The 27,762-nt window shown below is 39.1% G+C and overlaps 1 protein-coding gene across 4 annotated transcripts in view; it reads right to left on the bottom strand.

Annotated features, from left to right (window-relative positions):
• The window catches only part of plxna1b (plexin A1b), a 218,729-nt gene that overhangs the window by 89,393 nt on the left and 101,574 nt on the right, over positions 1–27,762 (bottom strand). For all 4 annotated transcript variants that reach the window (XM_032548434.1, XM_032548436.1, XM_032548435.1 and 1 more), the window contains exons 5-9: positions 22,715–22,815; positions 16,682–16,805; positions 15,058–15,211; positions 13,771–13,870; positions 4,620–4,734 (exon numbers count right to left, since the gene is read on the bottom strand). In XM_032548434.1, coding sequence (XP_032404325.1) covers positions 4,620–4,734; positions 13,771–13,870; positions 15,058–15,211; positions 16,682–16,805; positions 22,715–22,815 — 594 coding nt within the window. The remainder of the gene's footprint in view (positions 1–4,619; positions 4,735–13,770; positions 13,871–15,057; positions 15,212–16,681; positions 16,806–22,714; positions 22,816–27,762) is intronic.

Here is a 27,762-nt window from a genome sequence, read left to right as displayed (position 1 = left end):
GAGTTGTCACAATGTGGTGACTTAAAAGAGGAAAAAGGGAAAGGGAAGAAAGCCAAAAATAAAGGGGCATGAAAAAAAATTCAGAACTGCTTTATAAGTTCAAATGTAATGTGAAATAGGGGGAAAAATAGAAAATAATTTTTAAATTCAACCATTTTTTTCTAAAGGTCATATGGTTATTTCCATGCAACATAGTAGAATAAAGAGGATATGTTTTAAGGAAAATGTAGGAAGACGATCACATTTTCCATAAAAATCTGTAAAAAGAAAAAAAACAACCAAAAGTATTTTCTGTGTGTTAAACCAAACTCTAATGGTGACAACACAGAGGATAGCACAGAGTGACAATGGAGGTGCAGGAGAGAAGAAGAAAGAAACAGAGTGCTGCCTTCATTACAATTCTCAATCAAGTTATCCGGCGCCTTGATTGCTCAAGTAAGACTGAGCCTTGCATTTCAGCAAAACTAACACGTAAGCATGTCTTAGGATAGCTGAGCCCAGCCAGGCTGAACTTTGCCTGGCACTCATCAAGACGTTGGCTCAGATAAAACGCTAGGGTTGTAAAGAGGGGAAAAGTTGAATACGAGATAGCAATCAAGGAGCAAAAGCAGAAAGAAGGTAAAGAGAAGAAAAGGAAACTATGGGAGGAAAGAAATAAATCAACAGGTTGCAGCGCTTCATTCTCTTCCTTAAGTCTCCCTCCGACTTTTTTGTTTTTATGATAAAAGTAACTTTAATTCCTCTCTTGCAATTTTCCGCCTCGTCGCTCCTTAATTCAAGAATTTGTTTGTTGTGCCATTTGGAGGCTTTGTTGATTCATGCATATTTGATTTGAAAATGTCACTCATTATACATATTTTCTCTCTGCTTACTCTGACAAGCTGACTTTCCCACTGTTTCCCTCCCTCTTTAGACAAAGTCTATTTACAAAAACATAAATAATCCCTTTTTATTATTATTACTGTTCTAGTGGCAGAGTGGGGGGATGCAAATCAGCAACACAAACAATTTTGGAAAAGCATACATAAAAAAAAGATGATTTAAGGGTACAAAACAGCCACAACAAAGAGTTTTTGGATGTGCTACTTTTGTATTTATAAAATTTACACCAAACTCGTGTATTATTTCGAGCAACAATGCTTGTTAACGAATGTGTGAATAAAAGCAAAGCAGAAAGAGAACAAAGGCTGATCACGTTCATAATTCATCCGCTAGCTTCATTCTTTGATCTCAACTGTTCTGTCTGGTTGGTCCAACACCAGTCAGACCAAAGAGTGATACAGGAGGAGCATTCATCCCTCAACTCTCAGTGAACGCTCTCTCTGGCCTTTGATCACAGTCTGACAATGAACCTCATCCCACCCAATCGACTGTTTTCATCTGCAGATGAGAGCGGTGAAGGTCTGAGTTTACCGTCTGCTTTCAGGAGAGAGAGAGATTTTCACTGCTGTTTGCATTGAGAACGAAGATGGAAAAACAAGGATAATCTGAGGAAGAAAATCAAACGTGTACACATAAGGGCGCATCTCAGTAAATAAGTTGGTGAGATTTTTGTAGTGCAGTGAAAAAGGAAAACTCGTATTCTACAAAATAATTTCACGTAGCTGTAGATTTAAAGTATTTTTCTGGTAGTTTTGATGGTTAAGGCTTACAGCTAAAGCTGAAAAAGTAATTGCAGTATCAGTGTCTGCAATGTTGCAATCGCAAACCCCCCCCCCAAAAAAAACAAAAACAAAAAAAAGGACAACTCCTTGAATACCACTTTTAATACAAATGATGTTTCAAGTAACCAACCTTTACGACTGACACTTTGATAATATATTTAGTAACTTACACCAGCCCTAGTTACACTTAGTAAAAACTTCAAATTCAGTTTCTCCCATCACATGAATATTAGATTTTTTTTAAAACCAGAAAAGTTGTGTCATAGCCAACATGTCTGAAGATTGTGGACTTGACAGTTTTTCAACTGACGGACTTTGGCAGCCTCCACTAGGTAAGTATTCCAGTCCGCTGGTATGTTTAAGCATTTAATTGGAAAGTTAAGTGGAAGAAAAATATGTGGCACAAATAGAAAGAAACAACAGAATTAAGAGCAGTCTTTATATACTGGACTGTAGCTGGATTGCTTCAATATCAGACATAGGCGAAAAAATTTACATTTATTCAATTAAATCACTCTTGAATCAAACTAATCAAATTAACACCTGCCCTCACCACTAAAAGTAACAATATCGTATTTAAAGATTATGGAATGACTGGGTTTGAATCTCCAGCAAACCGGCCTGACATGAGTATTGTCCAAAGGAAGATGAGAAAAACCAGAGAAAACAACACAGAAGAGCTGAAGGCTGATATTTCACTATCATGGCTTCCTGAACGCCTCAGCAGACCTTTTTCATTAGCTGTAAGCCGCAATCAATAAAATTAACAAAAATAAAGACTTGAAAGTTATTCCTCTGTGTCTAATGAGTCAATCTATTTGAGTCAATCTCTACTTGAGATGTAGAAATAGAAGACCTCTTGCTTCTTCTCTACAACCAGCCAATAGAGGGGAAGAAAAGCCAGAAGGTGCTAAAAACAAAGGCACATTTCTGTTCAATTTGTCCTTTCCTTCACAATACAAATAAAAGAAAAACAGAAAATGGGACACAAAGACAAAAACGAATGAGAAAAAGATGAGGTGACCGAGCATCAAAGTGGTGAAGGATGAGGTGGCGAGAGACGGGGCCTGCCCTGGAGAGGAGCTGGAGAGAAGCAGGAGGAGGAAGGGGATAAGCCAAGCCTTCAGGAATAGCATTTCTTGTTGGGGCACTGAGGGCAGAACTAATGGATATGGCAGCTAAGAGAAGGATGATAAATGACTTGGTTCATGGACTGGTGTGTGTGTGAGTGTATGCAGGTTACTGTAAGATTGTTTACACTTTTCTGCATGAAAAACACAAAGCATAGTATTTATGTGAAATTATGGATTATCAGATCAGTGGTCTGTGATCTTTAATCTCTTCAACTTTATTAATTTCTCTGCTTTAATGTGATGACTTTATACTTTTTCTGCAGAAGAAATATCTTCGTTAGAATATCTGATATCCTGGAAAACATTGCTGCATTTTAAAGAATAACAGACATTTTGTTTTAATGCATGTTACCTGTTGATGTCTCTGTGTTTTTTTCCACAATTGGGAGAGAGTGAGGCTTTTAGTAGATAACAGGAAGCCTGAAGTTCTTAATTTAGAACTGGTTCAGGCAAGCTGACACTTTATAAAAAACTGTGGATCAAACACCAACAAAACAATTTTGATGTACGCATTAGAACGTTGTGAGCCTATCTCCACCAAACCCCTCTAATCTGAAGTCCTGCAGATAAATGACCAGAGATGGTATTATTATATAAAGCTGAAAAGCAATGATAGCATATTTTCTATTTACAGAGTTTCTAAATATTTATGTAAAAAAAAATAAAACAAAGAAAGAGAGGCAAGAAAACAATAAAGGAATGACGAAAAACAAAAAGTAAGTTAGGACTATTCATCCCTCACTCTTTATGTTTCTGGACCAGCTCTCTATGTTATCTAGATGCAGATTAAAGCCTCCCTCCGTCACTTGTCAGCAGAGTCTGAATAACTGGCCTTTATTAATTGCTCTGCCTTAAAACTTATTGCTTTCCTCTTTATCTGCTTTCCCAACCGGAGCTGTAGCTGAATCCTAAAGACAAGCTTGCTAAACCACAGCTTCTATGCCCTGTAATGGACGAGACGATGGGCCCAGGACAGCAACACACGCATAAACACAGGCCTCTGTCTTTTTTTCCTTCCTTTGTTTTGTCTTGCATCTTTCCTCCCTCGTGTTTTTTCTTTCTTTCCTGTCTTACTCTCCTTGCTACCTTGCTAACTGTGTGTTAGGACTATGTGTTAGGACAGATAAAGCACTGGTATAACCGTCAGTCACTGGGGAGTGATACTGATTCCTCAAGTCCATTTTGAAGATATGAATTTCATAACATCTGTTAAACTTTGCATCCACCTCTGCTGAGGGTGTCAATAAAGAACAGCAGCATAAAACCCCATGCAGGTTGGTGTCCAGCCCTGCATGTACTACAGGACGTGACAAATGCTTGATATGCCTTACATGAAGCCTGCAGTCACTGCCACTTGGCACGATTAATATTAGCTTTTATGCTAATGCAGTATTTGGCTTTGTAAGAACAAGGCAGTATTTCCATAGAAAGTCATTCATCCCAGCCTGTTTATGGCCTTATGGGCCACGACAGAATTATTGCTGCACAGTACACAAGCTGTTGTCACTGTGCCAAAAGCCAATATTACACATACAGACAGCAGACACACAGCAGGATGAGGGGAGGAAACCCCAGAGGCAAAAGGCACACAGGATGGAGGTGCAGATGAACTAATATCTCAACTCATTGCTATGTGTGTTTGTTACTGTATGTGTACAAATATGGCAGTTATGTGAATTTGATATATTTAATACTTGCACATTTTGAAGCAAATGGTAAATTTTTTCAGTTTTTTTTTTCCTAAAGAAGTAGCAAAGAAAACAAATGTGTGCTGCTGAAATGACAGCCGTGCTGACTGTGGCGAAGCATCGGGGGGTCTTACCTCAGAATCGTTGACACGTCCCTCCTGGAAAGAGCAATCGTTGGCGTTTTGGGTGCACATGTGGCGGTACTTGCACCAATGGCATGGGAAGGAGCCATTCACACAGGAAAGGCAGCTGAAAATGGAGATTGGAGGATACCATGAAGATAGTTATCAGAGTCCGATGCTTTTTTTGACAGCTTATTGCACCTTCATGTTAAATCTAAATAGAAATCTTTATTTTCTTTTTTTTGCAAAACATTTGTAGATCCTTAAAACTATGACAGGTGGAATAATGGTAGTATAAACAAATTGTGCTTTTAAAAATCATAACCATTAGTATAGGATTGACAAATGAGGTGTAGAAGGATCTAGAAAGTTTTAAAATGACTAAAATTTGTTCTTACAGTCTGAGGTTCTTTTAAAATGATACCAAGGAAAGTAGCAGAGTCACCAGAGCTTCATTTAGCTATTCATGGTCACAAAAACATACTGTGATGACTTAGAGGACAAATATGTAAATATTCACATTTCCGTAGTTCTTAAAGGCAAAGAGCCACACTGGATGAGGAATTGGCCATTAGACAACCTATGTGACACATTGTACACTTCACATTTTTAAGTGCAAACAAAAATGTAGAAACTGTGTTATTTCTACTCAGGGTTATTTTACTGTGGGAATCTCTTACCAGCTGGTTGGCTGCGTTGACCATCTCCCAACAGAATACCTTCCTAAATATCTTTTTTACTCATCTTTTTTCGACATTTGTTCAACCTGTGAAATGATTCTGTCCTTTTCACCTTTCATCCCCCCATCTTTAGACTTAAAGCCTGCCTTAACATCCCTTTCATTCATCTGCTTGCTTGAACTTCTCATTGCTTTCACCTTCTGCACATTCATAGACCTCTCCAACCACCATCCGACTCTCTGCATACAGTTACGCTCTTGTTACGTTCTTTTTATCTGCTCAGTGGTGAACCTTCCCTTATGTTTCACCATCTCTACTAGGCTCTCTATTCACATACCCCTCTCCATTTGCTTTGTCCCCCCCCTGTTCTTTCTCTAAAGCTCTCTTTCATCCAAGGGGCTAAGAGCCCTCCACCGTTTTTAATTCACCTGCTTTGGCAGAGGCGAGGTGCCGATAGACCGGCAGAAAGAGAAAGACGAGAGAAAGAAGAGGAGCAAAGAGAGAGAGAGAGACATCAAAAGCAGGTGGATTTCCCTTACAGAGGTGTATATACCAGGTATCGTGAGAGAGAGGAGGTGGAGAGGTGGCGGTCTCATGGGAGACAGATGAAACATAAGCTTGGATATCTGAAGATGATTATGAATCTATATGTGCGTTCTCATATCTAAAGAAAACCCAAGGAGGAGAGTCATAAAGGTTTATGTATGCAGCTTCTCAAATAAGTGGAGAGAAAGTGTGCAGCATACTCTAATAAAATCATTACTTGTTAGCAAATAAAACAGCCTCATGCCATTGTAAAGCTTACTAAAGAGCAATTTACTAAAGCGCAGTTTTAGGGTTTCATCTCTGTGCCTTATTTAGCTAGGGATTTGTGTCAGCCTATGGTTTATTGGGAAACAATGAAATACTGCATTTAATAAAGCTAAGATAGTAAGCAGGTTGCTTTGTATTTCACCACATCTGCCAAGTGTAGATTTGTGTGGATCTGTCTGGAGCGACAAAAAGCACACTCGCCCTCCTGACAAGCTCTGGAGTGTGTTTTAACCCTATGTAAAATGCCAGCTTTCCTCTTTTCCTTATCCGCATGAAAAATGAGGGCTTTAACTCTTGAGCTCTGAGATGGAGCCCACGTATGAATCCATCAAACCCTGACGTGGATTCATTTGGATCAATTAGGGCCGCTCGTTTGTTAGGTGCACACTTTAAGTGATCATTTCCAGCCCAGAAACCCCCTCCTTTTGAACGAGATCAGAGGCTGGAGCTTAATTCAATCCCACTGCCGCTTTAATTGACCAATTTAGCATTGTGCTGACAGAAGCTGTCCATTTAGAATAAAAGATGTGCAGCTAAGGAAATAACAGGCCTCTTAATACCACACAAGAGCAAAGAGGAGATTTGTCAACGTTGCCAACAAATGGAGGGAAAGCGATTAGGCTATGCTGGGCAAGCATGCAGATTTAAAGTCAAAGCTGGGATTTTAGTCCAGTGATTTGTCCTCGAAAGAACAGATGAGAATCCACAGATGGCTGGTCGATACAGGACAAATCAGAACATTACTAGGGATGTGCTGAGATCCCAAGAAAATCAAACTATACAGAATTTCTTGACAAAGTGAAATTTGTCCTGCAGCATCCTATCCATGTAGTGGGACACTCCTTACGCAGAGAAAAAGAGACAGTTGGCTGTCCTACAAATTGCTACGCATTAGAATGTAATTTGCATATTTGAAATAATTAAAGTAAAAGTCATCTGCACCTTAAGTGAGAAGAACCGTATCCACACCAAGTAACCCAAAGGAAGTTTGTGATCAAACTTTTTTTCCATATGCACTTTAACAATTTAACTATGTCAAAAAGCTACAATAGAAATGCACCGATTTGTTTTACCATCACGATGCAGAGAAGTAGATCAAACTACCACAATGAAGCTTTGACAAAATAAGGCTATTTGGGCTTAGGTATTTAAGACAAAGGCAGTTTTGTATTTACATCTAACAATGGCTGTCAGTAGTGGCTTCAAGCATGTATTATTTATATACAGTCTGGATGTAGAGGGCATGAACACGTCCTGCAGCTGGGAGGAGTGGACCGCCTGGGAGTGTTTTGAGAGAGGATTACAGTGGATGCTGCTTGAGAGAACAATATTTTCTTTTACGTCAGAGTCACAGAGAGGCTCCATTAACAACAGGAAATCCCTCATTGCTTTTTTGAAAAACAGTCAGTATGGGGTCAGAAAACTGTCTAAATGCAGCAACAGGGTAAAGTTGACAACATTGGCATTATCTAGTCCAAGTCCAAACCCCGTCTAAATTATGTACATATCATCTAAAACCCAAGTTGCAGTAAAATTGTGATCAGAATGAACTAGGTGTAACAAAAAATGGATACTTAGCTTTTTGGAAAATACTATTAAATGTTCAGAAAGCAATTTTCATACTAAGGAGTGAAACATTAAGTATTTTGCATTAATTAAAATCAGACACAGAAGATACATCAAAAGCAACCAAACTAAGAGAGCAAACAAAAAAAGATACATTTGTGATGACAAAAATTACTTTTAAAAACTTCATAACACTAAGAGACTAATAAAAACATAAAAGCCCAAATAATAACGCACAAAAAAATACAGTAAAATGGATAGTATATCTGCAAAGACGTTATACGATATTTTAAAAAATACCCCAAAAACTTACCCCAAAGGAACATGCTTAATTTTTTTTATTTGTATTTTACCTTACCACTTAGTGCAATGTGCAATTAGCCAGAGTCTCCAATAACACCTGAATACATTTCTGGATTTGCTGGAAGTTGCGTTTTTGAAAAGTCACCAAGAAAGACAACAACATCACTAAAATGACAACACTGCTCTTGAGGAACATGCATTGTTAAACCCTTAGATATTACTGAGGCGAAACAAATGAACATCAGCTAAGTTAGCTGGGCTCATTGTAATGCTTGTAAGTGTCTGTTCAAACAGAAACGATCACAATTCTGAATGTCAAAGAGCTTGGTTCAGCAGCTCAACGTTCATCAAAATACACTTCAACATCACCTTAACACAGCAGGAAACCTGAGTCAAACAGCGAGCAGTACAATGTATAGTTAGCGGCCCACATCAGTCATCACATCTGTCGCATTACCCTAATAATAACCATTTTCATCCAGCTTACATCTTTTATTCATGTCAAATCAAGCTTGTTAGTCTAGCAGCGACTTTGAAATAATGAGAAAAATATCAGCAGGTAACTGCCTGTGTTTCTTTCTACTTTTATAAGCATGAACTCTCAAATAAAAGAAGGTTCCGTTATGCGTCCAATCCAAGGCCAGCGGCAGCAACCCCCTGCAGCTCACTCTTCGATTGCTGCGCTCCCTGTCACGAGCTGCTGTTGGATCTCAAAGTCTCTATTACAGGCCGGGTGCACCCCCTCGTCAGAAAAAGCCCACCTAGTGCCATTGGAGGGTGTTTGGTTCTCTTTATCAAGGGCAGGTTCTATTTTTCAGACCCCCCAGCAAAGCCTTATTGCGCCTTCATGTCCTTTACCGTTGCCTGCAGCCAGTCTGAGGCTTTGAGCAGCTGGAGACATGCTCCCTGTATACCCACGCTCGCATTGTTAATTTAAGCCTTTCATATTCAGATGCTAATCGAGATACACTAGCAGTGTTTCTTCAAGGCCAACACAATAGACTGATTCCCTGCTCGAGTGTCTGCTTGGTCAGTTTGAAAGGCTAAATACAAGCCGTCCTCCAATGAGGCATGTCTGACTCTCCTGCACTTGGGCAAGCTGCTTATTGGCTGCTCTTCATTTCAAAGGCGAGGAGCTGAATTATTTAACTCCTCCAAGGAATTGTCAATCAATTTGATTCCTAGATCTCTTAAAAACTGACAAGGAGAAAAAAAAAAAACTTGGACTCAATATTCATGCAAAACAAATGGTATTACTGCATGTCTGAGTTTAGATTGGAAGAAAATTAATAGTTCTTAAGCCTTTTTTTAAGCTCATCTTTTCAAATACCTTTCTTCTAAAAAGCTGATCTTTAAATTAAGTTGTTCTGGGGTCCACCTCAACACACAGATTCAGAAATGATCTAATCTATGACCAAATCAAACTGACCACAGTGAGGGGAGGTGGTTCATATGACCTCATGCATACACTTGAGCTTCAAATCATTTCCAGACTCTCCGTCTTTATTAACCACGGGGATGTGGAATGAAAAGAAAAAAGCATATGGAAATATTTAATTAAGCAGTAATCATGGCTGTGGGTGATTTTCTATTTCAATCTCAGCAACCCTCAAACTTAAACTCTGGGGAATCTAATTAGATTAATACAACTATGCAAATTTATGGCATTTTTAAAGGAGCAGGGCCACGATGTAATCTACTGAGTAAATAACGAGGAGGGGCGTGTGCTCAGGAGGACCCAGGGATTGGGCATCAGAAAAATCTACACTGTATTCAACATTAAAGATTGATGATACACAGGGAATTGATGCTTTCCAGTTTTGAGGTATACCAAAACTTTAAAAAGTTTTAGTTCGAAGAACAGCATAAATGTTTCTACCATCCTGACCATTTAAAGTCCAAGAGCAAATGTTCACATAATCGTGCAGCAATGGAAGACATAAAGGTGTCAAAAATGATCAAAAAACAAATGTTTGGAAACATGTCCCGAAGAGAAAAATGGAGACACACCTGAAGTGAAAACAAAACAAGCCCCACCTATTTCTCCTACTAATGTAAAGATGTTTTAAAACTAAAACTAGCACCTCTTAAGAAGCTGACTTCTTAAGAGGTCAGCTCTTAAAAATTAAATCAACATCCTCATAAAGCTCATCAGCAGAAGGAAGCATGAAGTGCTCTAAAACAATGTTTTCTCTGGCTCAGAAGTGGCTTGACATGAGAAATAAAACATTTGTAGCTCATGTGTGGGATTCATCTGTGTGTGGTTGTTCTTGAATGTCAGCTTCAGTCTCTGCTGTCAGTATCCCTAAGACGTTTTCCATCTACTCAACTTTCTATGAGTATGCTTGACCACAGCACTCTGAATAACCAGCTGCTTAAGCCCTGGCCTTTTGTGGCTCACCCTCCTTGTGGAGGGTGTCAATGTCTTCTTGACATCTGTCAAGTCAGCAGTCTTCCTTCTGATTGCGAAGCCTGCTGACCCAGACTGAGAGATCATTTAGAGGGTCAGGAAACTTTTGAAGGCGTTTTAGTTAATTTGGTGATTAGGGTGAGACTCCATGAGTTTCTAGTATTTCTCTTTTTTTTAATACTTTCTGAAATATTGAAATCTTGGGTTTTCATGATTGGTAAATCAAAATCATCAAATTACAAGAAATAAAGGCTTGAAATATTTTACTCCATCTGAAATTAATCAGCATAATATAGGGATTTCACTTTCTACAACATGTGACAAAAATATTAAAACTTCTCATTTAGATCTCCAGAATTTTTGGAGATGTACCTGGATACAGCTAGCCTGGTGCAAACCAGCCAACTGTTTTAAACAATTTGATTCATGCAAAAGGGCTGGACCTTTTGCATGAAGGTCCAGCCAGCAATAGTATTGAGAAACTATTGCTGGCTGGAGGCATGGACTATGTTAAAGTTTTAAAAGATTGGATTTAACATTACAAATCACTAAGGTTTGGTCATGATATACGTAATGTGTCAGCTATGAAGTTTGCAGCTGAATGTGCTGTAAACAACTATCATCCACTGTGAAGAGAGAAGTGTTGAGCCAAACAATATTTTTGCCAACAATAAATTGTCTTATACGTTCCTCCTCATAAAATTCAACCAAAGAAATCTAGCTCAATGAAAGAAATTCCAGACGGAACACTTAAAGGGAGATGAGAATCAAGTGGAATTTTGTAGGTGTGTAGGTTAATTTGGTTCCCCCTTCAGACCGATATGAACAGTGTGTGTTAAAGGCACCAATTGATACTGTTGGTTATCCGTTTATTAGAAGCAAGTAGATGTGCATTTGTTTAACATTTTTGTGCTAATAACCTGATGTCACTCAAGGTCAGATTATTACTGAAAACTCCTACTCTCCTATCCCTGATAAAATCTTCGGATCCATTTTCAGAATTAGTGTTTTAACACCTTTCAATGAGGACTTCTCCTTCACAAAGTAAACGTCTTCAGTATTTTGAGAATAATTGCTTTAAGTGTAACCTTAGCTCTGTCAGGAATAAAAGAGCGTTCTAGAAACAAAGCGGCGCATGTGGCCACGCAGCCATTATGGCAATAACATTACCAGTCTGATCTCATCAGACTCCACACTTCGAAGGCCTGCCAGCCTCTGCATGCACACAGGACAGAGTGCCAGTTCCAAATGGGGTTCTTATCGCTGCATCTCGCTTCACCATCAGAGTTACTGGAGAAGACGCGACGTGGCCTGTCTGTAACTTCATTAAACACGTCCATTACATCACTCAAAGGTTGTATTAGATCAGCACAGAGAGCGGATACTATCAGAGTTCATTGGGGGAATAACTTCTAATGGGCAACTCTCTGTTCTGCATTAGTTCCTCTACGCTTCTTTATTGTTAGTGAGAATTTAAGGCAATTGGGGAAAACATCCAGCGCAACTTTATTTCTTTTATATGATTTCTCTCCTATCAATTGGGAATATACAACCATAGGGTCGCTCATCAGATATGAGCGGTACTCTAAATGACTTAAAGTATTCAAGAGGTAGAGCAAACACAATGAGGTCCTCATGGGAGATAATTTAAAGATGATCTGACACCATAAACCACCACACCCTTAACCAGCTGAGCTAATCATCTTTCTGAGGCAAAGGATTTGTCTACAAGAGTGGGGAAGTGGGGCGACTGGGTTAAAGGTCACAATAACAGATTAGGTGTCTAAGACATCCACAGCACCAGTTAGCGCAAAGTGACACAGTGGGGAAAGGTGTGGTTGTGCATGCATGTGTCTATGCCGCTGTGTGTTTGTGGACAATCCTCGAAGGAGGCTCATCCAGTATCCAGAGGGGGGGAAGCTAGAGCGGAGTCCTGCCTGCACCCGAGGGGCCTCTGAGCCATCTGCTGCCCTAGGGCTAATACCCCACCAGACGTTTCTGCCTGCCCTGGATCAGCCACGGATTGACAGGAGGGACAGTATTGTGTGGGCTGAGGTAGAGGAACTGGAGGATTCGTTTACCATGGTGGGGACTGACGCAGGGGTGTGGCTGTAAGGGTGGTAGATTTAAAAAGGCACAGAATTAGGGGCATGTTAAGCTAGTAAAGTTTATTAAAAGGGCACAAGGTTTTATTTCCAAGTACTGAGTGTTGCAGCTATTTTTGTTTTCAATGTGAATAAGTCCAATACAGCAAATTTATAAAGTCAAAAAGTCCAGTCTATTTTTTAAAATTAAAGTCAGAGTGTGTTAACTGAGAGGAATTACAATAGACCACAGTGTAATAAATAAATAATTAATCATTAAAGTGTTGTCGGTTATGATAAAAAGCATTTAATTTCCATCTTGAAACTAAAATGTTTCACATGTACGGCACATTTGATTTTTCACTTCAACTGTAACATTAGCCTCCAGTGGGGGTAGAAAAAGGTGGAAGTGTGTGTGTGTGCGTGTGCGCGTGCGTGTGTGCGTGTATGTCTCATGATGTGTGACATGAGACGACTCAAAGGCAGACTAGAGGAAGAAGAACAGGAGGAAAAGAAGCCAAGGCAATCACTTGTTTTCTTTTTCACATTACAAGCACTAATATTAATGTAATTTAGCTTTTTACAGAAGAAAGGAAAGAAAAAATGGATACAGTGAAATAAGAAAGCAAAGACATAATGAAGGAAGCAAGGATGCAAGCCAGAAAGGAGCAAAGCAACCAAGGACAAATGGAAGTACAAGAACAAAATGACAGATAGAAGAAGGTGAGAAAGAAAGGAGGAAAGGTTACTAAAACCAAGTACGCAATGCTGCATGTGAAGGAGAAAAGAATAGAGAAAGAAAAGAGGGAAGAAGGGCAAGACAGGGAGTACAAGTACACAAAGGCAAAAGGACAACTTTCAGAATAAAGAAAGAAAACATAAAAACTTTCCCACATTTCGTAGGAGTTCAGTGCAACCAATTTCCTTCCTACGTGGCCTATTTAGTAAATAAGGTCCTGTGTGAAACTATTGAAGCCTCAGACGTTTATTGTCGTCTCCTGTGAATCATGCAGGGAACACAGCAAATATGTGATAAGGATCTTCTGGACAGATGAGGCCAAAACTTATGTGTGTTAGAAGACTAAGAATTCACACCAGCCACCACCGCATAGTAGTGGAGGCATCACGGTGTGGGGATATACTGTTTTCCTCCATCAGAGAAAGGGAAGTATGTCAAAGAGGAGAATGATGGATGATTGTTCTTCTGACACTTTATCAAATCTGACTGATCTCGAGCTTTTTGCAAAAAAAAAAAGAAGACGAGCATCATTGATATTTGATAAGATGATTTAAACATTCTCACTTACGATTGATGGACGCTGCAGTTGTAGAAGACAAAGTCGACACTGGCAAACTTTTTGCCCGTCTCTTTGGACTTGAGGAAGAGCTTTACCACCCGCTTGTCACCTGCATGGCATCCAAATGTAAATATATTAGAAACTATCTACACTGTTGTCTCTCAAGATTTTGTCTGTATTTAACTTTTCTTGGTAAACAGTTACACAATCGCATAAGAACAACAAAAATAGGTTAGGGCATTTTTTAATATAACTTCAGCACCGCTCCAGTAGAACACTTTTTAATTTCAGATTGTTTGACCAGAAGAGATTACACACACACTATAACATAGCAACACACTTCACTGCAGTAGGGTGTCTTTAAAAATAGCTCCAATCTGCATTCGGATGCCAGTAATGATGAGTGCTCCTAACAGGACATAATGGGCTGAACAACTTCTGAGTTGTCTCTTTCAAGAATCCCGAAGCACACAGTCTGACATGTTTTTAGTGCTTTGAATATGAAAACGATGCAAGATTAAACTTCTGTTAGTGTGACAAAATTGGACATGAAACCAGTGCATAATTCCCATGAATAAAAAAAAAAAACATAAAGATGAGGATATTTTTATAACCACACTGAAGTTGCTGCTTTGAAAAGAAGTTACCAAGAAAAAGCATTCATTTAGACACAAAGAAGGCCAAATTGAGACTGACACAAGGAATTCAAAAGCATTTCTATTTTCAGTACATGAATGTAGAATAGTGTATTCTTCTCTGAGGGTAGCATCTGTGTGGTAACAAGAACTTCTAATAAAAAGTAGCGATTGTAACAGCCTTTCGGGTTAATTTAACTCTCTCCATTAAACAAATAACAAAAATTCACGAGAAGATGCATCAGCAGAGATGCACCCAGAAACTGGGTGGTGGCCTCCATCAGTGACCAGCAAGTCAGAATTTTTACTAATCTGATGTTTTCACAGTGAACCCACTCCTCGCCCCCACCCATACCCCACCCCCCACAGGGAGGCTCAAAAAATATTCAGAGTCTTGTTCTTATAGCTTCTTCTTGTTTAGTTCTAAAATTAAAAAAAATCTGATTATTGCCTCCTGACAGTTCAGCCTTAATGCACGTCATATCATGGTAGTAGAAGGTCTAATAAAAGAATGGCATAAAAGAAATATGATCCATAAATCAACATGCAGAAATGTCATCGAGACATATCTGTGTCTCTAACTACCCCTGACCACACCCTGGCTACCCCAGTGACCTTACTACCCAATGACTTCACACTCATCGACTTTTCAAGTCCTAACCTTTGTTCCTGGTGATGGGGGCGATGTCCCTTGCAGAAGGAGACAAGCAAAAGATATGTCCTCCCTGAATCCGTCCCTCTGTCTCCACGTAGTCCTCAAAGGAGCAGTTAACCCCCGCTGACAGATCGGGCACATTGCGAGCCTGGAGGACCAGCTATGGAGAGAGCACGAGCGAGACGATCAGTGCAAGATCAATGGAAGGACATGGCGTAACATGGATTGTTATAAGATATGACATGGGGGTTAATGGGAGTTGTGGAGAAGGGGAGTGAGGCGTGGGTGTGGGTATGCATGACAGGAACAGGAATAAAGGAGCGAGAGCTTGTGTGAATGGGTGTGCGCATCTGTAGCAGATACTGGGAGGTTAATGTGTATCGTGCAGACGGAAAGTGATGGAAAGTAATCACTCAAACCTACATGGTCACATTAAGGAGACTTTGACAGAATGGGGGCTGTTAAAGACACAGGCGTTTGTGGTGCTTTAATCAATGGAGACAGTGAAAAGTCAGGAACTCATCTAGCTGGTTATAAACTTGGTCCTTGTTGGATGTTTTGGTCCATAGGAGTGTCAGGTTCTCTTTACCTAAATTAAATATTCTAGTAGCTAAGAATATTTGAGACAAACTTAAAGTGATTTTATTTTAAAGAATTGCTGGTGCCTTAGAAAAGACAGATGTTAATGTCCATGCTTGAATTTGTCACTTCCTTTATTTTATAATGAACTAGATTGTGTTTGGAGGCTTCCTTTTAATCCCAATCTAAATATCTTCAAGAATATAAACTAACGTTACTAAAGTCTAAACAGAAAAAATGTTCTGATAATTTACAAAATTTAGAATTAGATGCAATGTAGTTAAATTCCTGAATGAATATTACAGAAATGTTCTGTATTTTGTGATGGAAATACATTTCGGAAATGAAGTCATTTCCTTTCTTTAAAGTCATTTAATCAAGACTTCATTGTGAGAAGAGACAGAGTGAAGATCATTACGGAGCTACAGCTAACATAAAGAAATTGTTACGAGTTACTAAAGGCTCACAATACTTTGTGATCAAATGCACCTTTCAACAGCAAGAAATGCAGCTGCCCCTCAGAGCTACGTCTTCCATAAGGGTTCAATTTAACCCTCATTGAACTGAGATACAGTTTGCTTATGAAACTCAAACATCAGACCTTCAGCCTGGATGACATCTCAAGTCTTCAGAGTAGGAGTCTAACTCGTGTTTTGTATTTTTGTTTATACTACTAAGTTCAAATCAAGACTCAGATTTCTCAACTCTGGTTGCTTTTCTTGTCTTTTAGCTTTCAGCTAAAATAAGGGAACTGCCTGGTGCATCACTTTTCTATATTCAATGTCAGTACTGATCTTAACATCTACCTTAATTTAAAAAAAAATAAATAGAATGCATCATTTAGAAAATATAAGGGAAATTACTGAATTAAAAAATCATTCAATGAGAACCAACATCTTTGTTCATCTGAATCTGGAGTAGGAAGAAAATGCTCTTCTTAAAGCATTTTAAGATCTGCATGAGTCCAATGCTTCTTGTGCCATCTTTTCTTTAGCCTGATGATTAAAACATAGGCACAGCTGGGGTATGAGCCAATGGAAAGCATACATACCTGAACTTCAGACATGGTGACAGATATATTTCTTGGCTGAACCGTAAGCTCCACGCACTGTCTCTGGTCCGAGGCGAACCTCTGAGGCTCTGAAGCTCTTTCACAGCGGTCCTTACGAGAACATCTGGGAGGAGACATGGAGGAGAGGGTGCAAAGGAAAAGGAATAAGGGAAAGGAAGATATATGGAGGATGATGAAGACAAATGAGGGGGGAAGAAGAAGGAAAACAGACAGGTTACAACAGAATGTTAATTAATAGCCATATCAATATGATAAACATGCAGCTATAAGTGTCAAAGAAAAGAGAACAATATTAAAATATAAAGAGGGCAAAAGCTTCCTCTATTTTAAGACATTATATCATGATTTTATTTCTTGCGTAACCTGTGCAAAAATTCCTAAGGTGCAAAGACAACTACCTCTCCAGCCCCGCCCAGAATCTCTTTATGCTGCAGGTCCATCTTAATCAAACTTCTCTGGAGACACACAAGCAATCTCCAACATTTCTTTGGACCGATAAAATGCAATTCCAGCCTGCCCCACATCACCAGCGCTCCTCCTCCACCCGCCTTTTTACAAACCGACTGATCGTGCTAAAAATCAGCATATGCCTCGGGATTTTTGTGGTCGTCCCGCTATTAGCTATTCATAATGCATTTACTTCACCTATGCACTAACAACAACTGGTCCCAGTGGTGAGAAGAAAGTGCTGATGTGGCACTCCGCAAGGCTTTAACAACATGACAGAGGCAGAAAAAAATGCTAACTGCCTGCTCCGTACAGCAGCTCCCCACGTTCCCTCATTTGGTTAGCTTTCACTCTCGCTCGGAGGGAAAACGCTGTCGCCAACCACTCCCCAGGGAATCACTGACATACACACACACACAGAGTGGGGTGACAGCAGAGCAGTACAAAGGTATGGACAGGTTTTCTCATTATGAACCTCTTTTCTTTTTACTGCTCATGTGATGGTGACTGTGTAACGCCGTAAATGAAGTCTGCTCTTTTGTCAGGAAACACCTGCATCTGTGAGCCAACGTCTTAATTTCCCTTCAATTCCACTGCTGATGGAGAACACTGTGACTTTTAATAACATGTGGCTGAAAGCACCAGAGGGCTAAAACAAAAGCTTATAAATAATTTACCTATTAATATGTTGCCATATTAAGAGCGTTGCACAGATTTGGCAATATTAAGGTGGGAAATAAACAAGCTGACTAAAGGACACAAGGTTAACGTGAGCCCAAAGTAGAAGGTTATAGCTATTAAACTGGGACTCAGGTGGTGTGTGCCTTGAGGAAAGAAAAAGGTGGTGATATGTGCTGTAAGTTTAATTAATGACACGAGAGATGATTTTATGGCAAGCATTTGAGGCTCTCCAAATAGGGTTTAACATTCTGGCAGATTTTAACAATATGTAACCAGTCTACCTCCCCTGGGTGCACACACAGCACAGATGGGAAATTAATATACCATATTCTGCTAAAGTAGTCACACCTATTTAACTTATTTTGACATTTGATCCATATGTATTTTCTCTCTACAGAGCAGGGAGTGCATTAATCATAGAAGAAGAGGCCCATGGCCACTCTGGAGGAGCTGCAGCGATTGTCAACAGGCAAACATGCTAAAAGGTGTCAAACTTTTTGGATTACATACTGTAAGCTTTGCCAGGAGGAAAACTAACACAAACCTTAAGACGCCAGACAATGTAGACAGGGAGTTGATGGGAAGATGAATGAAGCTACTACAGGGAAGTTCTGCAAAACGTAGGACAGCTATCCTAAGCATACAGCCAGGGTTACAATATAATGGTTTATATTGGTCCAGTCAAAGTCGACAATAAATTATATTTAGACCTGATCTCACTGATCTCAAACTATTTTTCAAGGAAGAAAGGACAACCATTTCAGTCTGTAGATGTCCAAAGCTAGTAAAGGCATTCCCAAAAGAACTGCAGCTGTAATTACACTGAAAGACGGCTTTTCCATTACCACAGAAGAGCAAAGAGAAAAGTTTGCAAACCATTCAGTTTTGTATCAGGAATGTCATTATTTCATTATGTAAATGAAAAACGATGTGTACATGTGAAAATTTTTTCTATTCATATTAATCAATGAGTTAGGGTTTATTTAGCCAATCTGCTGATTCATCCAAAGATTAAAGTTCCCATCTTGTACAGAAACTTTAAAGCAACCAGGACCCAGCTCAAAATCCCACAACAGCACTTAAGGTGAAGCAGTGCAGGTGTGCTAAACTGTGTTCACACCAACAAAAATAAATTCAGCAAAGAAAGACAATGGTGTCAAAGAGGAGGCCAAGCTGTGATTTTATTTGTGTTCCAACAACAGGTTTATTCAGCTGACAGATTTACAAGGTTTTATGCTCTTAGCGGCACCTCAATAAAGCTTTAACAGGGTATTCAAAGTACAAGCTGCCACTTTTGTTCACTTTCACAGGATCTTAGGAAAAAACTGTTTTAAATAGTAATGATTCAAAAATTTTTAAAAAAGTGACACCATTGCTTTTTCAAAATTTCCACTCATCTGAACTCAGATTTTTCTAATTTGTGTAACAGAACTTTTATTATCTGCGGAGATCTGCTAAGGATTCTCACAGGAGGTCACATTAACCTTTTTGAAGTCAGGGTAAAAGTCTTCAAGTCGTTTGTCATATTGACAGGTCGGAGCACATGGATCTTGAACTCCAACGTTATTTATTTCACAGGCATAATGTGACAAGCAGCTGTAGACCACCTGTTGGAGACCATTGTCAAGCTGGGAGGTTTAACTAGCTATTGATTAGCCTCATCGCAGATGAAGGCAAACAGTGTTTGAACCAGAAGCTGGAAAACTGAGTTTAACCAAGCAAAAACATAAAACCTGTGCAAAACCTGAGGAAAAAATCCCTGTGTGTTTCAAATTTTGAGAGACAGTCTAATTAATTATCAGAAGGCTGTCAAATTAGCAAAATCGAAATATTTTATTACTTTTGTAGCTTCAAATAGGCATAGGCCGCAGGTCCTTTTTAATGTCCTGGATAGGATTGTCAATCCCTCGATTATATCAAGTCCTTTAGACTCTGTTGAACGTTGTGAGGCTTTCTCTATGTTCTTTATAGGAAAGATTGAAGCTCTTAGAGGCTTGAATAAGCTGGTAGACTTAGATTCCCTTGGAATGCCACAATGCCCAGCAACTCTAGAGCACTTTCAGCCAGTTTCCATGGATGAACTGAAGTTGGTTATAAACCATCTGCGGCCTTCAAATTATCCACTGGACTGTCTTCCTACTCGTCTGATAAAAGACATTTTTCTGATTTTTGGCAGCTACATTCTTAAGGTGATAAATACCTCATTGCAGTCAGGTTGTGTACCATCTACTCTCAAACATGCTGTGGTCAAACCTCTTCTTAAAAAATCCAATCTAGACCCCAGTGACCTAGCAAACTTCAGGCCCATTTCTAAATTGCCTTTCTTATCTAAAATTCTTGAGAAATTAGTTTTTATTCAGCTTGAAATGTTTTTAAAAGACAATAATATAACTGAGAAGTTCCAGTCTGGGTTTAAAGTTGCTCATAGCACTGAATCTGCCTTGCTCCGAGTGTATAATGATCTCCTCTTAACAGTTGATTCAGGCAACATTGCAGTTTTATTACTTCTAGATTTGAGCTCTGCATTTGATACTGTAGATCATCAAATTCTCTTACATAGATTAAAACACTGTGTTGGCCTGCGAGGCTCAGTATTCCAATGGTTCAAGTCTTATTTAGAAAACAGAACCTTTTCTGTTCATCTTGACCAATCCTGTTCTGGGGCCAGACCATTAAAGTATGGTGTTCCCCAAGGGTCAATTTTAGGGCCCATTTTGTTTATCTTGTATTTACTGCCTCTTGGTAAAATTTTCCAAAAATTTAATATTTCCTTTCATTGTTTTGCAGATGATATCCAGATTTATTTGCCCCTTAAATTGCAAAATGGTACAACTGATTCTCTTCAGCTGTTGCTAAACTGTTTAGCTGAAGTTAAATTATGGTTGGAAAAAAAACTTTCTTCACCTCAATGAAAGCAAAACTCAAGTTCTATTATTTGGTCAGAAACTTCAGACTACAAATCCAGATCAGATTCTTGGTTCTTTAGCTCGCTCTTATCAGACCTCTGCTAGGAATCTTGGTTTCACTTTTGACAGCTCTCTAAAGCTACATAAACAAGTTAGTTCTGTCGTTAAATCGAGTTTTTACCACCTTCGGCTTTTAGCAAAAGTCAAATCTTATTTCGGTTTTAAGGACTTTGAAAGACTTATCCATGCCTTCATAACAACTCGACTGGATTACTGCAACTCTTTATATAGAGGGATGGAAAAATCACAGATTCAGCGACTTCAAATGATCCATAACGCAGCAGCACGGCTTCTCACAGGAACCAGGAAGCATGACCACATAAGGCCAACTCTGGCATCTTTACACTGGCTGCCTGTTTTTTATCGAATAGATTTTAAGATTCTTTTGTTAACTTTTAAAGTTTTAAATGGGTTAGCCCCCCCTTATCTTCGGGACCTTTTAAATTTCCAGTCTGTGTCCAGAACGCTACGATCAAATAATCAGTTATTACTTACAGTTCCTCGAACTCGACTTAAGAGGAAAGGAGATCGAGCTTTTTCTGTTGTTGCCCCTGTTTTATGGAATAACTTACCTTTCCAGATTAGATCTGCCCACAGCCTGGACCATTTTAAATCGCTTCTTAAAACTCATTTTTACTCTTTGGCATTTAAATGATGTGTGTTCTGTTTTGTCATTGTGTTGTTGTTTTTGTGTTATTGTTTTGTGCAGCACTTTGGTGCAGTCTTGTCTGCTGTAAGGTGCTATATAAATAAATTTGACATTGACATTGACAAGACATTTTCTACATTAATGCAGGATTATCACAACATAAAAATATTCCTTCTGGCTGAAATATAACTTTCTCAGCATAATCAGCAGGTGAAATAAATGAAGGAGCGAGATGAAGTCTCTGGGCTCACTATGTGTTCTATCATGTGTTCAACATGCAGTCTTACATGCTGAAAACAGGCACATTTTCTGCATTCGAGATTCTGCCTAAAGATCCAAATTAGGAATCTACTGAAAATTTGTCTGACCCGTGAAAAATTTGAACTCTAGTAACATCACTATAATAATCACATTTATATTTTTTTTTATATACCTGATTATCCAAATTATGAGAAAAGTTTAGTTTGATTTAAACTAGAGCAGGTGGCTGAGTTTGTTAGAGATATTTCTCTTGTTGCAGACATTTCCCTTGTTAAGGTTCCTAACAAGGTTTTGCTTTTTCACCCTCATCTGTCACCGCTAAAACTGAAATACTAACTCCTCCATCTGCATTTCTGTTAACATGTTTGTCCTATGGTCAAGTCAATGAATTGAAATTTCCCAGATATAATTTTTGTTGTTGTAACCAAATTTTAATTGTTTCAGGAAACAATGCTTCAAAGCGCTTATAAAGTAAAATAACATTTAACATTAAACACAATAGTCTGTCTGACATACAAGGTCTTAGTAAGCACGAAGACTATGCATGAGCAGGCAGTAGCTACCAAATGTAAGTTGATATCTACTAAGAGACTGAATAAAGTCCAGTGCAAGAATGAGCATTTATTTACAGAATGCTAATAAAGGACTAGAGCTGATGCTTTGACAAACACACACACTCTGTAAATTGTAAAAATAAATAAAAAGTAAATTATAGTGATAACTATGACAAAAACAATTAATCACTAAAAGTAAGACTGAAATATGCCAAGTAGAATAAGGTTGAAAAGGGGACACTAGTTATTTAGAACTAACACAGTTTATTCAAAGATAAATCATTCCTTCTGTGTGTGATAAAATTAATTACCATTTAGGTTGTAGAGGGACATAAAAAGGAGTTCCTCTGATTCTTACTTTTGTTGATGCAAGTTACAGGAAAGATGGTGCCATTCTAAAATATAATATCGCAGAAATATGTGGAAGTTCACGTCTTCAACGTGAAGAACTTACACGTTGTGGAGAACACACCAGCCACAGTGAGGGTCTCTGGAGCCCAAACACTCCCCACAAGTAGTGTACTGCTCGCAGCTCTCCACTGGAACTCTCACCACCTGCAGAGAAACAAAAACCAGAGACAGAGATCTTAAGAAAAGGATCAGTGTCACCATAATAAAAGGAAAAATATACAGCAAAAGTCAAGCTGCACACATTCAGTTTCAAATATCTGCTCTGCCAATAGTCAGTGTGTGTTTGTGCCGAGGCCTTTTTCTCTCGTGAGAAGTCGGTGCGTGTGTGTGTTCTGGCCAGCGACTCCAGGTTCAGCCGTGTGTGACAGCCTTCAGTCAAGCATGCAATGGCTGTAAGACTTGCAAAGCATGCTGGGACACCTGACAGGTGGCTGTGGCGACAGCGGCTGATTGACGGCTGACCTCAGAACAGCAACAGGAGGTGGAGGAGAAGGACATTTCAGAGAGTAGACTCTCAGGTCTGCAAAGCCTGCTCAGCAGGGCCTTGTTGCATCAATGTGACATGACTTTGTGTGTGTGTGAGTATGTGTGTAATCACCCCGACACATCACCACCACCCTGGTTGCACCAGCCTGGTGATAGGCTACAGATGTTACCTACGAAACAAGATCAAGTGTGCGAGTTTAGCCCCTCCACTTCAGTTAAAGCTGATGACAGATGGTTCACAACATCGCCCCACCGGGCCTTACAGTGTGCTTGTGTGTTTCAAGATATTCACAGGAGATCGAGTGTGTTTCAACGTGTGACGGACAGATTGCTAGCATATGTTCGCAGAGCCGGTGTGCAAAAAAAGTGGCCATGTGTTCTGGAACGCACACAAGTGTTGCAAGTGTCAACGCTGCATTTAACTTTTCTTCACTGACGAACCCAATTCTGAGATGCCGCCCGACTCGCGTTTCATCATGTGAAAGAGCACACACAGATGAAACCAGATATTGAGGAGTTGCATAAAAAGTAAAAGGCTATTTTTCCTTTGTTTTGCCTTTGGTCTGGGGTTGATACAGATGTTTCGTAGGCTAATCTCTGGGACATAAAATGGTTGGAGATTTAAATGGCGTTTATGGTTACATGTAATTACTGGAAGATGTCATACCTGGAGTCCTTTCTGTTCCTAATATTCTGGCTTATTTCTTTTTTAATTTCCCTTTGTTCAGACTCAAGGAAGCAGTGTTTTTTGTTTGGGTACTGTTTAAAGGCACAGTAATGTTACTGTATGAAACTTATGAATTTGGAAAAAAATATGTAATTATTAGGTGCCAATTGTTCGTACATATAAACTTGCAGTAACAGACCACAGCTGATTAGTGATTAGCAGAATCAAACACCACTTTGTAAAACCTTTCAACACACGTAGGTATAATGATCAAAGTGTTATTAACATAAGGGTTTATGTTTTCAGGTTTTCCCACGAAGCAGTGATGAGGAAAAGAGACAGTGATGGATGTATGGAAGAGATCAAGAGAAACCGGTTTGTCATTAGCTGCAGGACAGAACCTTGGTGGACAAAGGATTGCAGTTTCAAGCTCTTTAACTGGCCCCAGGACTTTTCCATAAACATGATGAGACTCGTTTGTTGGTTTGGATTGTAACTTGAAGGACTAAGTACCATGGTTTGAAAATGAAACTGGACAACTACAAGTAAGTTTATAAAGATAATTATCAGTCAGCAGCAGGTAAATCTGAGATACTTTGGTTTGATCAGGCGTCATTATGTGTCATAAAGGCCCCAACAGGAACCACATTCAATGGAAATAAGGTGCAATTATAACTCTTCGTAAAAAATGCACAATTAAATAAAATGTTGCAGTATATGAGCATTTTTTAAGAATGTTTATCTTGGTGATTCTGCAAGAAATCTACAGGCATCCCATGGTGAGGACATGGGTTTAAAACATGTTTGTTTACAGGTAGAAAATTTAAGTGAAACGGGACAACGTGGCAACATGGGTAAAATAAAGAAGATGAACCAATCAGGATTTTATTGGGCCAATGCAAATTTTGAATCTTCTTGAAAGTTTTGTTTCTATAAAAAAAATTTTTAAAAACCCATAAGGCAAACGGTATTGGTTTTGAATCCAACACTGTACAAAGGAATAGCAAACAAATATTAGAATTTATGGACTAAAGGATTCGTAACCTTGGTAGAATTAAAGGAAGTGCATCAAAATACATGCTGTAGCTTAATGCATTTCTGGAGTTCTTTATTTTTACGTGTTAAATTCAACATGAAAAAGCTAGAATATTTCTGTATTTGCCTTAACAATCCTTGATCGGATCCAAACAGAGAGGAAATCAACCAACTCCTCATTTCTAGGAAAATAAATGGTAAATTTCTGGAGAGAAACAAGGATATGAATCATCTAAGAGGCAAACAGACCCAGAGAGGCCTTTGGTAAAAATATCTAGTATGTGGTTACATATTCTTCACATAACAGTTCTTTTACTAAATGAAAAATAACCATACAAAGTAAAAATGGTTCTTTAACCAAGAGCAAGTATTACACAAATGTGGGTCAGAAGAAAATAGTGCCTTATAAACTATTTGAGTGAAAATCGGTGAAATCAAAAGACATTTGTACCAGAAGAACAATTGAATTTCCACCTCTGCACATCACAAGCAAGGCTTCACGTCTAGAGGCCATTGCTTCCAGATTTCTTCAGCAGGACATTTCTTTCCCCTCCATCCTCTGTCTGTTTTCCCACCATCATCATCCCTCTCTGACCATCCCATTTATTTATTATATAGCCAGAAACAAGCAGCCACTCCCTCAGTTTCAAGTCAATAAAGTAGAACCCACTACAGTAGCTTTCTGGCTGGCTTTGAGCCCAGAGAGAAAGATAGATGAAATGATGCAAATGAGCATTGAAGGGAGCTGGAAGGGAAGAGAGAAGAAGGAGGTCATCTCCTGGAAGTGCAGGCGCGATGGATGAGTGGAGGAAAAGTGTAATTGAAGACACACACAGGGTGAATTGGCAAGGACATTTCACTGAGTAGATGGAATACGGTGGCAGACGTCCGGCTATGTGTTACTGTCAAGCTGAACCAGAGTGAGGTTCTCATCTTAAAGGGGTGATAAAAGGGAGACAGAATTAAGTACATGGGTGTCTTTGATTACATAGGGAGGACAGAGGTGGAGAAGGAGCTTGCACAAGCGAACAGATGATGGATAGAAAGCTGAGAGCGAGAGGACATCCCACGGGTCCCCTTTCATTTACTTTATGATTTAACAAAAAAAGAAAGAAAACAGAGAGACGGGGTGAAAATGTATGTTCCCAATATCACCATGGAATCATCCCATTCCCACTTCCTTCCTCATAAATCATTTTGTCTGTTATTAAGGACAATGGTTTACATAAATCATGCTAACGGGATGAGTCCTTGGAAGGCTGCCATAATCTTATCACTGGCCTGTGTTGTAATAGCGATTGTCTGTCATCCACAATTGTTCCTGAGCTCATAATGGTGAAGACTTGGTGTGCTATTTAGTGGTGGTGCCACAAAGTTGTTAATGTGGTGGGCAAACCCATCACTGTTGCTTTTCCCAGCGAGGATATAAAATACTGGGAGCTGGGGAAGCACAAACTGCAAGAGGATGCACAAAATTTGTACGCATGTGAATGTGTGTGGGGGTGTGTGTGTGTAGGGAATGTTGTCTAACCACAGACACACACAAATTTTCACTTTCCCCCCACTTCTCGTGTCTCCTGATGGCTCTTTTAATGAAAGCCAATTCCAGACAGCGCGCCACATTACTCCTTTAAATGACCTTATAAACCAGACCCACCATCTCCCTTCTCTAGCAGTGACTTTATTTACAACAGCAGCCGCTGCTGGAACTCAGTTCTCCTTTCCTGCCCCTCCTCCTAACCATATAGCTAAACCACGACATCTATGCGCAATAAACTTTCCACCTTTCCTCTCCAATCTGTTTTTACAGAGCGTCATCACCTGCCTTTAAACATTCAGCTAAAAGGCTTCGCAATGGTCACCCCCTCCCAAGACCCAGAGGAACTGTAAAGCTTTCAACGCAGCTTTTCATTGGTTGTAAAATCTAAAGACATAAAAGGATCAGCCTTGTTGGAGGGTCATTTTCTCCCCCCCTTTAATTCAAACACTGAGGGAGTCCATAGTACAGTAGAAAAAGAGAAGGCGGCTTTATCTGCTTTATCATAAGTGAACACCTTTCATTTCTAAACATTAAGCATTTTGCTTTCTTTCTCTAAACTAAGCCTTACGGCAGTAACACTACAGCTCCTTTTAGTGATACGACAACAAAAATGAGCCATCAATTATTTCCAGTTACCCAAAAAATTAATTATCATGCAGTGGACAGCAGTGAAGCAGGACCACCCACTGGTGATAATCAATACTGGGCTATCTCTGAAGTCAGAACCTGAATCTGGGAACGACATTGAACCCAACTGAACTATTTTACAGTAATATTACAAAACCTGCATGATTTGCTAGTTACTCCTGTAGCAATATTTTTATCACTCTTCTAAAATATAGAACCTGCAAAAAGTTGGCCCGCAATTATATTAATGATTTCATTTCTCATACAGATTTTTTCATGTATTTTTCTGAACAAAATGACATGCATTTAGTTTTTGGATTAAAAGTCCAAGTCTAGGCCAGCTTCATAAATTATAAAAGTACTTGTTTTTCTTTCTAAAATCTTGTGCATTTTGCATTTATTTAGACAACTCAATAATCATCAAAACACACAAGAAACTGCAAAGGATACCGAGTTTTACACACTTCTGGTAGAAGTGGAAGCTTCATATTTCCAGTTAGATCCATCTCTCAGTCTGCAGCTTCACAATCTTCCAAGAACAAAATGTTTGCAACACATCCCAAAACTTTTAATGGATCATGAAAATGTATCTCAGGATGGGACAAAACTTTGGTGAGATATGGCAACAGTTTGTATTTTCCTTTTGGAGGGTATATAACAATCTGCAACAAAAAGATTTATGAAATATATATCATCAGAAGTGCCAAAATATTTTCTTCCAAACTATCAGAAGGCT

The sequence above is a fragment of the Xiphophorus hellerii genome, chromosome 20 (genome assembly GCF_003331165.1).
Source record: "Xiphophorus hellerii strain 12219 chromosome 20, Xiphophorus_hellerii-4.1, whole genome shotgun sequence".
Classification (NCBI taxonomy): Eukaryota; Metazoa; Chordata; class Actinopteri; order Cyprinodontiformes; family Poeciliidae; genus Xiphophorus; species Xiphophorus hellerii.
The sequence above is the reverse complement of the archived record's forward strand: the minus strand, read 5'-3'. Positions and strand labels throughout refer to the sequence as shown.